Genomic DNA, 15,210 nt, shown 5'->3' on the forward strand with positions numbered 1-15,210 from the left:
TCTCTCTGTCTGTCTCTCTGTCTGTCTCTCTGTCTGTCTCTCTGTCTCTCTGTCTGTCTCTCTGTCTCTCTGTCTGTCTCTCTGTCTCTCTCTCTGTCTGTCTCTCTGTCTGTCTGTCTCTGTCTGTCTCTGTCTGTCTCTCTGTCTGTCTGTCTCTCTGTCTGTCTCTCTGTCTCTCTCTCTGTCTGTCTGTCTGTCTGTCTGTCTGTGGAAGTGTTGTCTTATACTTCAGTCTTTGTGAGAACTGGTTATGAGTGTAAAACTGAGCAAAGTTTGGTTTAGGTTAAAAGTAAGCTACGGTTGGGCTAATTTCTTCTTAAATGTTGAGGTTAACCTTGTACTGCTTATGGTTAAGGCTGCGGTTGAGGGCTGAGTGTCCTCACAAGTATAGCAATTGCATGTTTGTCTAGTTGCTGTAGTTGTAGTTTGAAGGCACTATAATTTGATAAAGAATATTAGTAATATGCACCTTTGCCGTCTTGCCTCCTGGCAGATGTATGTCCCCTCTAATTGGATCTCTCCATCTTTTGATTTTTCCATGACATCAGGCTAATTATTTTCACTAAGGTCATGACCTCTTTTTTTTTTTTTTTAATGAGTGTAGCCAGCCTCTTGTAATTCGACCTTTTGTGGCGTGGACCAAATGAATATACTTTCCAATACGGACTAATTGGTTTGTGAAAAATAACACGTATATAAACCCTCATGAAGTTCCAATGATACCTCGCTGCATTTAACCGAACTTCAAGTTATTAAAGAAAACCACCAGAGGTTAATCTGCTGGATAAACTATGCTGTTATCAATCTGCTGAATCTAACCTGTTTGTCAGAGTATGTAGCCTCATTGTGTTCTGGACTACATATGATTCATCACACTGATCAATAACACTGGATTTTATTTTCCTCCATGATCATGTTTCAGGGGAGTGGAAACGGGCTGCTGGTGTTGGCCATCTGTAAAAACCAAAAGCACTTTGTTTTCTTTACTGCAACACATGAACCCACAGCTTTGGAGGGATTTTAAATTAGGTAAAAACACGAATAGGAAAATCAGCACTGCCTTCATATCTCTCCACAAAACCGACAGGGCGATTAACATATTTGGAGTGTTTAAGGAAACGTAAGGATCTCTCTCCATGCTGTGTTGTTCCCACCAGTCTTATCACAGCCGAGCCAATCCCCGCCGAGCTACTCGGCTTAATGGAAAACCTGCAGTCGGATAGACGGAGTTCCCACACGTCCTGGAAAACCTGGAAAACAGTTGACCAATTTTTCCATTCACAGAAAACACATGGGAAAATGAGAGAAAAGGTCAAATGTCCTGAAAAACTTTCTCCTATCTATCAGAGCCCCCCCAAAGATGGATAACGTTGCCGTCTGAAAAGGCTGACCTATGATCGGGATCATATTAATGTTTGTACTTTGGTTATGTTGTGAAAAAGTCACGTCACAGGGTAACGCATGCAGGTCAGATGGCATTGCAACTCAAATGGCCAAAACTCTGAATAATCACTGCTTGCTGGTAAATTCTTATTATAATATTCTTAGATCCTACATCTGTCATTCCCGTTCATCAACCTATCGGCTTTGATTGCTTTGTGATGACAGTATATTGGACTCGAGCTTAATTTTAATATATTTTCATGTCATTGTTCCTAACATTGTGCTCCATTGCAGCGATGAGAGGTCTGATTAAATGTCTGATGTGTCTCTTATTATCTTTTTATATTCCTTCTGTCTCTTATGCTCTCTCTCTCTCCTCCTGTCGTTCTCAGGGTCTAGATGAGGAGGCATTAGTGGACCATGGGAAGTCCAGCTTCACCACTCTCACAAGCTATGAAAGGGAAGATTTGGAAAGTAAGTTTAAAGCTGAAATATTCTTCCTGTCACGAATGTGTCATAGATTGATGGTACGGGTGGGTACCTAAGCCTGCACATGTAAAGTGGAAACGATTGTTGCCTTTTCTACTTCTATTAAATCAATGCTTTATTGGATTTGCATTCATTCACTTGCTGCTGGTCACTTTAAGTCTGCTATAATTGAATATTATTATATATTTTTATCGACTATGTGATTAGATGATGAATCAATGAATATCGTAAAATAATTGATAGGATCAGAAGTGTCAATGCTGTTCACATGTAGAGCACGTAGCCGCACAATATCTCCCTCAGCCCACTGCTCTTTCTTTATGTGGGTCCACCACACTTCATATCCTCCATCCTCTATTCAATAATATCTCCATTTATCCCTTTCTCCCCTTTTGTGACACCCCTGGAGCCCCCTGCTCTCTGTCCGGCTAAGCTGTTTATTTTCACTCCATCCTCCTCTTTCATCTCCTCTTCCTCTCTTTCTCCATCTCTGCTTCTCCTCCATCTGTTCGGCTCATGTGTACTGTATGTCACTTGTGCCTTGAGTGCTGAATCCTGGTTTCATTCCTTCTGGGTTCCCTTCTCAAATCAAAGAGAGATGACTCATCTGTGAAAAATGAGTATTTGCAGAGAATGTAGGGCAGAAATAGGGCGTTTGCATTTCAGAACACAGTTTCTGTGTGGCAGTAATAATAATGAGGGGAAGTAAACATTCGGGAGAAAGCAGAGGGGTGAAAAATGTCAACGTTGTACTCTGGTTTCCTTCAAGTCGATTGTCATGAGAACTAAAAAGCAATGGAAATGGGTTCTCTGTCATCGGCCTAACATCTTAGCGTGTCTGTCTTTTACTTCAGCTGTAACAGACTGGGACAGTGACACTGTTCTTGTAGGCTTAAATCATTTTGAATTCCATTCATATTATTGCTGTCCTCTGGGAATCATCTGACCTAGTGCTTGCTTTGTCAGTTCATTAGCTCTACTAAATCATCTGTGTGTGTGTGTGATGGGCAGGAAATAGACGGGAGGCTTCAGGTTTTACAGTAGAACACTTTCCATCAGTGGTTCTACTCTATTTCAAATAACATGAAATGTTTTTTTTCTCTCTTTACCACCTAATTAGTGGTATTCAGATTGCATAACACTGAAGATGTAACTGAAACAGTGAACTGTATTCTGTGTTTTATGCTATTTAACCTTTTATTTTGTTTCAAGATGCTTTGCTGCTTTGTTTCCTTGTCCAAATTGTGTGAAAGTGGGTGTAGAGGAAAAGGTGTCTTATTGGTGCACTGTCCTTCTCTCCAGGCCACAGAGCGGTGTACGTAGGCGTCCATGTTCCTCTTGGAAGGGAGAGCAAAAAGAGGCATCGCCACCGAGGACACAAACATCACCGAAAGAAGAAAGAGAGAGACTTTGAGGAGGGGAAGGAGGATGGCCGGGAATCCCCCACATATGGTTGGAAACACTCCTCCTAAATGTCCCCATATACTACCAAACCACACTCTATTTCTCTCTCTAAATCCCTGTCTCTACTGAGTTTCTATCAGTCAGTACCTTGCAGTTGATGTCTACGTTTAGAGCCTTCAACTGTGTTTATTCATACAAGCACAGGACTCGCCTCAGACTATAAACAGAAGCCCTAGCAATCCACAATGGAGAGACCTAGCTTCCATTTGGCATACTTTTTCAATTTATTTCCCAGCACATTAACTGTACAACTGTTCTTTGTAAATAGTTATAAAGCTGTGATTTGCCTGCTCCTAATGGCCACGATCATGGAATTTTAATGCAATATGACTGCTTTAAGACCTCTTCATTTATACCACAGAAAAAGCTGAAAGCTGCTCAACAATGTACAGTTTCCCAGGTTATAGCACCACTCTGCTTTAGCCTTCTGTTTCTCACCATCTTTCAAATAGCTCTGAACAAAACATTTGGCTCTAAAAGGCATCAAAGGCCACCGTGAGCGGGCCTCTGACACTGATCGAAGGTACTGACATTTTAAGTGATCCGTGCGTGCGTTTGTGTGAGAAATTGGTGCATCACCTCAACTGCAAGACTTGTGCGCACCCAAACAATGCTTTGAACTCTGAAGGGTCATCTAGGGCATTTCTCATTTCCCCCGTTTCTACATCCCCGATTCCTTTCCTCGCCTCCTCTTCTTGCGTCTTGTTTCTACATCCCCGATTCCTTTCCTCGCCTCCTCTTCTTGCGTCTTGTTTCTACATCCCCGATTCCTTTCCTCGCCTCCTCTTCTTGCATTTTGTTTCTACATCCCCGATTCCTTTCCTCGCCTCCTCTTCTTGCGTCTTAGTCCCACTCACGGGAGATGGGAGCGGGGGGCGAGGAAAGGAATTGAGGATGCATCAGCTGTCCATGCGTAGCATAACCGTGTTCATTACAATTTATATATTTACTAATAATTTAATTTAATTCCCTTTTTTTTTTTAACACACACATTTATGTCACGATTAGAGCAGTGGAATTGGAAGTAGCCTACATTTAAGATAAAAAGTAATACCAAGGTTAGAACAGTGAAGAGCAGAAAGTTGATCGTCTTAAGTAACTACAACTTATGAATACAGAAGGAACAGTTACGTTTGTAGAAACCTGCCACGGTTTGAGACTATTTCCAACAGTGTGTCACACCTGTTTTATACGTCGCGGGTCAGGAAAACACTTCCACCAAGGATACACCAGTGTTTCCTCGCTTACAGCTCCTCCGGCAAGCCTCTAGAAAGTATCTGTCCCTTTTTCGTTCCCAGTCGTTCCATCTCTGCCTCCCTGCGACGCTTAGTTTTGTAATCTGCTTTATCGATTTCCGTTTTCTCTCTCTGGTTCCAGATATCCCGATATCTGCCCTCTAATTTAATCAGACATGAATAGAAAATTGCTGTAAAGCTTGCAGGTTTTCATTATGCTCTCTCGCACACTTTCTCAACATCAAGCCTGCAGATGTGTTGCTTCTTACGTAGTATAATGAAAGCAGTTACAGTGGTGTAGTGGTTTTTATTGCACCCTACCCCAAAAAAGTATTCTCCCCATCTTCAGAAGACATTAGGGCAGTTGTACTGGCCAACGACACACACGTCTTTTAATAAAAAGGGATCCCAAAGAATTCTGTTTAATCCTACTACCATTTCCTTTTATTATGCTCGGATATAATCCCTGTTTCCACTTAAAGATGCTCTGTGGAGTTTGACCAAAGTTATGTTTACATTCAGCATTACATGAAATGTATTGTGTGTCCCCTTGAACTCTAACTACCAAAATACATTTCCTCACTCACCAAACATTTCCAAAGCAGAACATTTTGGAACATACATTGTTAACACCCATGTTCACTAGCCTGCAGTCTTCGTCTTCCCTGCATTTCTTGGCACATTACAGCCACCTGCAGATCGGTGGAAAAGTGTGAAACCGTTGGCAGGACTGTGCATGCAATGTGAGAACAAAGGTCAAAAACTCCACAGGTTACCTTTTTAATAACACCTAATCCCTGAAGAGTTGTACTGTTGTTGTTATCGTAAACATTGTAAATATGACCTTTTCCCTTTTGTGCAGACACACCATCCCAGCGGGTCCAGTTCATCCTGGGTACAGAGGACGATGACCTGGAGCACGTCCCCCACGACCTCTTCACTGAGCTGGACGAGCTCTCCTTCAGACATGGCGGTGCCACTGAATGGAAGGAGACGGCCAGGTCAGAAAGAAAGCAACTCGAGGCACAAACGGCATGACGGCAACTGCATAAAGTGAAAGCAGTGCAGAAAGATAGACCTTTTCAAACTTAACATGAACATTTTAAATGGGCCCCCATTTGTATTTCCTGTTGCAATGCTTGTTAATGCAAAATCTGACAGGAAGTAAACTTGGACCAAAGCTGTTGCCCTAGCAAGGTTTATAGATCTGTTGGCTTTTTGTACAGACATTAGTTTTCAGAATTATTTTTAATTCATCTGTACGAAAGCTTTGAAGCATAATTTAAAGCATATTATTGGCTGGAAACCCTGATTTTAGGTACCATGATCATGGTTATTAGTCACTATCAGCCTCAGTGGCTACATTTACACGACATGTTTACCTACAGGTGGTTGAAGTTTGAGGAGGACGTGGAAGACGGCGGGGAGAGGTGGAGTAAGCCCTACGTGGCCACGTTGTCACTACACAGCTTGTTTGAACTGCGTAGCTGCATACTCAACGGCACCGTCATGCTGGATATGAGGGCCAACAGTATCGAGGACATCGCGGGTACATTTTCAATACTCACTGAAAGATGCATGACATATTCTCACCATTTTACTGTATTTCTTCTGTAGCCGTGTGGTGACTAGTTTGAGAAAAACAATGCAAATAACTTTTCGTCACTATAGTAATATAACATTCAGTGGTCCGTATCTTGCTGTGTGTTTACGTCCCTGTCTTTGTACCACTCAGACATGCTGATAGACAGCATGGTGGCGTCAGGCCATCTGAAGGAGGACTTGCGCCACAACGTCCGGGAAGCCATGCTGAAGAAACACCACCACCAGAACGAGAGAAAACTCAGCAACCGCATCCCTCTGGTGCGCTCCTTCGCTGACATAGGCAAGAAACATTCTGACCCACTCTTGCTTGAAAGAAATGGTGAGATCCAACGACGCACTCGCATTTCTTTTTCCTCCACACTTTCCACCGCTGGGTGGAACTATTCCTAAAAATCCACTGTTCAAATCCCCCAATGCCATCGTAGAAGGTGGATGGTAAAAGTGAGTAAAATCTAGAGAGTGATCTCAGTCGGCCCCAAAAATGAAAGAGAAATCTGGGTGCTACTGACTGTGCTAACCTGTATTGCTGGCCTGGCTCGGGGTTTTGAATTAATGATTGTTTTCACTCCAAAGGTTGACACTCAGGAAATATTGCTTCACCTGCAACTGGAGTCAGCATTGTGTGTTTGTTTTTTTAACTGGGCATGGCCGCAGTGGTGTTGTGTGGTGTGCATTTTAAGATCCTGTGATTTCTAAGAATGAAAGAAATGTCACATTCTCCACCTCCGTGCCTGTGGTTTTTGTTATGCTTGCATTGTTAATCTCATTAAAAATGCAAAGGTCAAAAATACATATGTCACATTGATCACTGGTGATGATGTATGTCTTGTGTGAAATGAGTGTGTGCGGTGTAGGATTTATGACTGGTCCGTTGTGGTAGAGCACACGTTTGATTACTGTGCACTGACATCGCGCTAACTCATCCTCTCCTGCATGCACGTCTCCTGCATGAAACTCCGCGTTTCACCTCACCTCCGACGTGTCGTATGATCCGTTTGTTTGGACTTGAATGAGACAAGCTGTTGTGGCCCTCGCGGACCCTCCCACATGCCTCACTGAATCATTCTTAGTGTCTTCTGCTCACAGCCATGCTTTCCGCTCAAGCACGATTCTCTCTAACTACACCTCGTGCCCCGCTCCAGCTGCCCACCCCTTCTGGCTGTGTCTCCTCCAGATACCACCTCTGTGATGTACTCCGACTTCACGTGTTTTTCCTCTCTGCTCCATCCCTTATTCCTTTTCCTCCTCCTATCCCCTGTCTGCCATTGTCTCCTCTGTTAGGAGAGGGCCTGTCCTCTTCACATCTCTCTCTCCACAAGCCAGAGGCAGCCTCCTCTGTCTCCAACCTCTCCCAGAGACGAGAGTCCAGGATCTCCGTCCTGCTCAGCCATCTCCTGCCCTCTTCTTCTTCCTCCAACTCTGGGCACGCCCCAGGCCCTCCGCTCCTCGCCACCCCTGAAAATACCCCATCCGCCTTCCGCCGCTCCTCCCAAACCCACGGCACAGGCCATGGCCCTCAAGGCATCCCCGAAGTGGTGGTATCGCCTCCCGAGGACGACGACCCACAAAACTCTGCAGAAGAAGCGGCCTCATCACCGGAGCTCAGCCGGCGAGCATCCTCGGCATCCTCGGCATCCCATGGCTTCGAGCTGATGCCCTTAGAAGGCAAATATCTGTGTAGCCTGCTAGTGTGAGTCACGGCTTGAACAGAGAACACTAGCACTAGCATGAAAGCTCTGCTCCCTGTTTAAGGGACAGTTCACTCCAAAAATAAAAATGCATATTTTTCCTCTTACCTGTTGTGCTATTTATCAATATGGATTGTTTTGGTGTAAGTTGCCCAATTATTAGACATCTCTACGGCTGATATCTCTAAAACTAGACGACTCGCACCAAAATAATCCAGATTGATAAATTGCATGACTTTTTGACTTTGGGTTGAACTGTCCCTTTAACTTCCAACCCTGCGGTCATCTCATCAGTAACAAGCAAGGCTCACTCACTAAGACGCTTTTCCCACTCTGTTTATCCACCGTTCTTTGACACTTCTCTCTGCCTCATGATTCTTGCTTCTCTCTCTTCTCTGTGTGCATCTATTCCACAGACTCATTCTTTCCTACTAATATCTCTCGTTCTCTGTTCTCTCCAAACTCTTTACTTGTTTTTGCCATTCAAACTCCTCTCTGTCTCTTAACACATTTTCAAGACATTCCTCAGCGTCTATGACTTGCTTGGCCTCGTCCCCATTCACACCTCCGACATTGTCGTTGCAAGGCTGCCTTCCAAATTGTCTTGGTCTGTCTTTCTCCCCTCCTGCATCATGTGATGTTTTATTGCCACGTTTAACTTCCCCCATCTCTTTTATCTCAGTCAATGCATTTCACGTAAGACCTGCTAGAAGGGATGTCCCGATCATTTTTACTTTGACTTTTTGTCAAATTCACTATTTTCTCACTTTTTGTGTGTTATTTAATCTTGGGTGTCTGTAGTACTTATCATATGTATAAGATAGGTGCATTATACAGTTCCCCAATACGAACTTAACCTCAAGGAGGCCTTGTTCAAATCATTAAAGCCAACCCAGACTGGTTTAACAGCTTGATATCTGCATCAGTGCTTTCCTATTATACAGTAGTTTCCCACAGAATTTAAAGCAACAACAAGGAACTTTTTGTGTGGATTTTAGAGACACCTGTGGACAAAAGCGGTAGTGTTTACATGAGCATCAACCCCTTTTGTTGTAAAGGTCTTGTTCTGGCTAGCACAGGCATTTGTTTTGCAAGTGAGTGAAAGAAAGACTCAATGTATTTAGAGGAAGTTATTTTTGTTCAAGCTCAGTGCATCGGGGCCTTTTTGATAGGCTACATTTTCAGATCACAATTTAATATAATGAAGGACTAAAAATGGATTGGGGTTTTAATTGATGATACCAATAAATGTAAAAAGAAATACCTTTAGTCTCAGTCACAGATCTTACAGATAGGTTCGTGACATCCCTGTAATATACGTGTTTTATCCCCAGGTGACCCATTTTGAGCACACACTCACACCGATATAGATGTCATGCAACTTGTGCTTTCCCCATTGATTCAGTTGGCACACATGCTCTTCGTCCTCATCGATTCCTAAGTGTAAACATTCTTTTACCCGGTTTAAGAGTAGTAATATAAGCCAGAGACCAGGGTGGGCGTATTGGTACTGTATGTACCATCGTATTGGCACCAGCAGTGACTTTTTGGTCTTCCCAAAACCAAGCCTGCTCAGTTTATTAATAGACTGTGTTTGCGTTTCAGTGTGTGTGTCTGTGCTTGTCTCACTCTGGGAATGGCTCCATTTCAAAGTTTGGGTCAATAGCGATCACTTGGTGGGAGCTGTATCTGAAGGGTCGGGGTGGTCTTATTATAGCTGAGAAGCTTCTGTAATTGTACCCTCTTCTCGGAAAATACTCAGTATTTCACGAGAAGCCAGCGTCTTGACATCAGTGCGTGGGTTATTATTCAGAGGGGGAGTTTCAAGCCTTCATCATCACCGTTTAATAACACTGCATGTCGTTAAATCAGCTCTATTGTACAACGTTGACTTAAAATGGCAACTGTGTATTGAACAGCTATATAGCGTTAGACAGTCAAGTGCCCTTAATATGCCATTGAAAGCAATGTGTCTGGATGAGGTTAATAACAAGTGAGGACATAATTCTAGTAGTCGACGGTGTGCTTGCCATGTCTTTAGACATGGGCTGTAATGGCATTGACTTGACCGCTGACTATTTATACATATACAGGCCATGGATCCATTGAGCATGAAGTCATGGGTGGAATACCTGTACACAGGCCATGCAGGGACTCACTGGTACACTCGCTCCATGTTATTCTAGACCTGTGTGAGAGCTTTTTAAAGTCTAAGCTTTTCCCTTTGAAAGTTTTCTAAAACATTAATCTTATTAAAGTCCCAGTGCTATCAGCTCCACACGTCAGAAATGCTGTATCATTTTAGGTATTTATGTTACTGTTTTGCATATGAATGGGGGAGCGCTATGACGCCACGTTTGGGGGAGCATTCCAGGGCTTAGCTTCCTGAATGAAGCATGTTGGCAATTGCAACCTAAGCTAATCCCTCCCTTATTCCAAGAGGCTTTGTCTGGTATGTGAGCAATCATGCTCGTGTTCAGCAGTTGCAGCATCCACTGGGGTTACTCCGTGGTACAGTTCAAGGGTATGGATCACTGGCCAGACCACATGCTGTTTATATATGTCTCATTTTAATTTTGTTTGGGATTATTGTAAATTAAAATGCAGCATACTGCGTAAGCCTTTATTAATGTATTTTGTTTGACGTTGGCTTGATTACTTCCTGATGGCAAAATGAGAAATGTGTGTATGTGGGGAAAGAAGGAAACCCTGGTAAAAGAAGTGTTACTTCAAAATTTCAGAGGATAGAATGCAAATGCTATCCTTTTTGATTCAAATACACGCCTCCCTCATCTCATCTCCCGCTCTCATGTCACCTCAAGTGCTAGCGTTTCCTGTGTCTGGTAGGGCTCAAATCGCATAAGCAATGTTGAAGTGTGCAGCCAATTATGCACAGAAATACCGGAGCATCACCACTTGAAGGTGCTGAAGTCTGAGGAAGGTTGAACTGTCAGGCACATTACCTTTTAGCTCAAAGCTGACATGAATTCAAGCAAAGCAGGACTGACTTTTAAGCATCAGAGTTATGAGCTCAACAGACGGGCAGCAAATAGGAACACTGCTTTGTGAACTCTATCGTCTTCCCCGTGGAGAGACGTCACAGTGTTGCTGCTCTGTACCAAATCATCACATCTAGTGATGGTTGTAGTGGAAGAAGTCTTTTCACTTGCAGCCAAACATGTGAAATATTAAAAGGATAATCCAAATACTACTGATTTAGGCTACATGTTTATTATGAGCTTGATCGCCTATTTGTTGTATTTAAGTTAATCTTTATCATTGTAGAATACTGGATTTTAATCACATTTAATTGTAAATAAATGTGGTTGGTAAAGTAGATGGTATAATGGAATATATTAGAGCTTATACTAACCTGAGAAGTAAAGAAATGAGCTTGGGACATTCTGGTACTAACAGTAAAGTGACCACTAAGACTAACTAATGAGGCTAAGTAGCTGTATATGATGCAGTGGTTAATTTTTCTGCTCGTATGACAAAAGAGAATGTAAATATCCCACGAAAACAGTACTGATCGGTTTAACTCGTAGCATTGTGACTTCGGGATTTTGTTTTGCAAAGAACTCGCCTCTGATCAAAAATGAGTACAACACCTGTGAAATGCCATCACATTGTATATCAATGATGAAAATAGCTCGGGCATTTATTTTAGTAGAGAGAAAAATGAAAGACTCATGGCATTTAATAAATAGCCTTAAGTAACGAAATAAGAAATGGCATATCATGGTGACACACACTGCAATTCTCAACTTCTCGACCTGTCTTTCCTTTCCAAGTACTGACGCAGTGTCCATCACCACTTTGTCCCTCCTGCCCTTCTTCTCCCCTTGTCCCCTCCCACTAGGACCACTGGTGTCTCCGAACTCTGTCCCAAACAACCTGGATGGCAGCAAGGCAGTGGAGAGGAGACCTTCCAAAGTAGGGGTCAGTAGAGAAAGCGGCAGTGTCGACTTCAGCAAGGTAACCTAACCACAGTACTGAGCACAGAAACAGTCCATCATGGTGGAAGGGCCCATGAGTTCATCAGTGTCTTTCTTCAGTTTCTGCACTTCCACAGACATTTCAATGGTGTCTTTTGAAAGTTGCCTGACTGAAGGCCACCATCACATACCCATCAGTGCTTTTCTTGCAGTCCCAGTAAGAGGCTTAGGCTAATGGACTAAGAATTAATCAACAAAGTAAAAGTCTTTCATCGTTACGTAACTGTGTTTAGTTTTGGAAAAAGTCCTCCCTCGCATGGTCTCCATTCATCCTACCATTTTGTTCTTCATCCATTAAGTAAGATGGCAGGCCGCCAGAAGTAGTTATCATTATGAAAGCATCCATTATGACTGCCAAAAATAAGGTGCAGTGTTTATGAGTAAGAGGATACAAAGGAGGGATGAAGGCAGTCTTTTCTACTCGGAGATAAAGAATGTGTTGATGCTCAAATCTGTATATAGCATTGCACAGAAGAGAGATTCTTTTCAGGAAAATAAGACGGCAACTGACATTCTTTGCACAGTACTATGTAGTCCTACATGTAGCTACTAACTTGCCTTGTCTTGTAGTTATCATAGTGCACCTGCATGTGTGTCCTTGTAAACGAGTCCCTCATTCTTTCTTTCTCTCTGTTTATCATTAGTATTAGTTTGCTTATCTGACTCTTTCATTTCATTTCTTCCATTTGTTTCAGGTGGACATGAATTTCATGAAAAAGATTCCTCCGGGTGCTGAAGCTTCCAACGTACTGGTGGGAGAAGTGGACTTCCTGGAGAAGCCCATAATTGCTTTTGTGCGACTGTCCCCTGCCGTCCTCATCACAGGCCTCACAGAGGTGCCGGTGCCCACGAGGTACATTCATTTTGAATTGAACGATATCATGATGACTGAGACTTTTTATATTTTGGCAACAATGTTTAAATTGGGCCTCAGCATGGTACATGGACACATGGGTGACGCCATAGACGATTTCACTGTATTCCAACTAATCATGTCTGTCACATGTCAAGAAACATAGCAATGTGTCAGTCAGCGAAGGCAGGAAAGAAGACTGCTAGCTAGCAAACATAGATGTAAACAATGTAGGTATCAAAATATTGAGAGAAAAAAAATTAACTTTGCATAACCAATTATGTAGTTTTTAATGTTTATCATCCTCAAGGATATCCACAATTAATTTAAGTGAGAAACAATGAGTGTTGATTTAATTGTTGACGTGTACACTCCACAGAGTACTTTTCTAAGTGAATATGTGCTGTTGTGATTAGTATTGAGATCAGTGTTATTCATGGTGCATTTCATGATTATTTGTCTTTTTCAAAGGTTTCTTTTCCTGCTTTTGGGTCCTCATGGCAAAGGGCCCCAGTACCATGAGATTGGCAGATCCATGGCCACACTAATGACGGACGAGGTGAGACAAAGAAAGAGGTCTTTTTGGTAACTTATTTCATCTTGAAAACTGTATCAAACAATTATGAGGTTCAGTTTAGAATTTTAGGGATTTAAAGATGTATCTTGGGCTGTTTTTTTTTTTTTTTTTTTTGCAGAGATGTTTAATAACTCCGAATAATATTCATTATGTAGATTTTCCACGATGTAGCATACAAGGCCAAAGACCGAACAGATCTCCTCTCGGGGATAGATGAGTTCCTTGATCAAGTGACTGTCCTGCCTCCTGGAGAATGGGACCCCACCATCCGGATTGAGCCCCCCAAGAATGTCCCGTCTCAGGTTAATGACTCTCTGTCAAAGATTGTTCTCTGTGTGTGTGTGTGTGTGTGTGTGTTTTACAGACATATAAAAATGAAAATGCCATGTACAACAACTGATGCAGAGATCGTTTACCAGCTGCATGCTAGCACAGTACACACTTACTACACCTCACATACTATATTTAATTCTGGTCTCAGGAACCCAGAAGTTTCTTCATGTGTTTTTCTGTATATCACACTTTACTTCACACCACTATAACCACAATGAGAGTGCCCCCTTATGGATTTAAAGCATCATGACAGCAAAGGAACTGAATTGTGTGAAACTGTGTCCTTTTTAAATGTCTTGACTTGACCTGCAGATGAAGAGGAAGGTCCCGACCCAGCTAAACGGCACTGCGTCTCCAGCTGGAGAGATGGAAAAGGTTGAGGACCACGCAGGACCTGAGCTGCAGAGGACCGGGAGGTGAGTTTGCCACCATTGAGTTGAAATGAGTTGTGGAACTTACCCACTCCAGGAGTTTCAATTATATAATTTGCTTGTTCAATATATCATGTACATTATGTGGAGACAAAGTGCTTCTTGTTAACAAGAGCTGCAGGAGAAAACTCATCGAGCCCCTTTCCCTCTAGACAAGAAACCCCCCCACTAATACCCACTAACGGCTGTCTTTTGGCTTTAGTGGGAAAGGTTATACAACCGGCATTCATTCCTTGGACAAATGACTCTTCAGTAGTTGTGCGTATTTATCAGCTCCAGCTCCGAGCCGCAGTTATGGAAACATGACACCCAGGTGGACACGCTAATTGCCGCCTGTTGTACGGCGCTTTCTTTCTCATCTCAGCCACAAATTCAGTCCGTCTCTGTCCAAGTAACACTCAAAGAGACTTAATGAGTCAGAGAGAGATATATAGAGATATATCTCTATCTATATATCTCTATCTATATATCTCTATCTATATATCTATATATCTATATATATCTATATCTCTATATATCTATATCTATATATATCTATCTATATATATCTATCTATATATATATATCTATATCTATATATATCTATCTATCTATATCTATATATCTATATCTATCTATATCTATCTATATCTATCTATATCTATATCTATCTATATCTATATCTCTATCTATCTATATATCTATATCTCTATCTATCTATCTATATATATCTAGATATATCTATATATATATCTAGATATATCTATATCTAGATATATCTAGATATATCTATATCTAGATATATCTAGATCTAGATATAGATAGATCTAGATATATCTAGATCTATCTATATCTAGATAGATATATCTATATCTAGATATAGATAGATCTAGATATATCTAGATAGATATATCTATATCTAGATAGATATAGATATCTAGATAGATATATCTATCTAGATATAGATAGATCTAGATATATCTAGATAGATATATCTATATCTAGATAGATATAGATATATATCTAGATAGATATAGATATATATCTATCTAGATAGATATAGATAGATATATCTATATAGATATAGATATATCTAGATATATCTATATAAAACCAGGCACTGCTCATCAGAGAGAGAGAGAGAGAGAGAGAGAGAGAGAGAGAGAGAGAGAGAG

At 41.7% G+C, this 15,210-nt stretch overlaps 1 protein-coding gene across 8 annotated transcripts in view; it reads left to right on the forward strand.

Moving 5' to 3' along the window:
* Positions 1 to 15,210, forward strand: part of LOC116393775 (sodium bicarbonate cotransporter 3-like) — a 49,549-nt gene that overhangs the window by 10,535 nt on the left and 23,804 nt on the right. For 5 of the 8 annotated variants that reach the window (XM_031866382.1, XM_031866377.1, XM_031866383.1 and 2 more), the window contains exons 2-12: positions 1,776 to 1,857; positions 3,175 to 3,324; positions 5,434 to 5,572; positions 5,960 to 6,120; positions 6,307 to 6,495; positions 7,458 to 7,841; positions 11,727 to 11,842; positions 12,558 to 12,715; positions 13,187 to 13,274; positions 13,448 to 13,594; positions 13,938 to 14,041. In XM_031866382.1, coding sequence (XP_031722242.1) covers positions 1,776 to 1,857; positions 3,175 to 3,324; positions 5,434 to 5,572; positions 5,960 to 6,120; positions 6,307 to 6,495; positions 7,458 to 7,841; positions 11,727 to 11,842; positions 12,558 to 12,715; positions 13,187 to 13,274; positions 13,448 to 13,594; positions 13,938 to 14,041 — 1,718 coding nt within the window. The remainder of the gene's footprint in view (positions 1 to 1,775; positions 1,858 to 3,174; positions 3,325 to 5,433; positions 5,573 to 5,959; positions 6,121 to 6,306; positions 6,496 to 7,457; positions 7,842 to 11,726; positions 11,843 to 12,557; positions 12,716 to 13,186; positions 13,275 to 13,447; positions 13,595 to 13,937; positions 14,042 to 15,210) is intronic. The other 3 variants (XM_031866380.1, XM_031866381.1, XM_031866386.1) reach the window with 3 other exon arrangements.

Source organism: Anarrhichthys ocellatus, unplaced genomic scaffold (assembly GCF_004355925.1).
Source record: "Anarrhichthys ocellatus isolate YVR2014 unplaced genomic scaffold, GSC_Weel_1.0 scaffold35, whole genome shotgun sequence".
In the NCBI taxonomy this organism is placed as follows: domain Eukaryota; kingdom Metazoa; phylum Chordata; class Actinopteri; order Perciformes; family Anarhichadidae; genus Anarrhichthys; species Anarrhichthys ocellatus.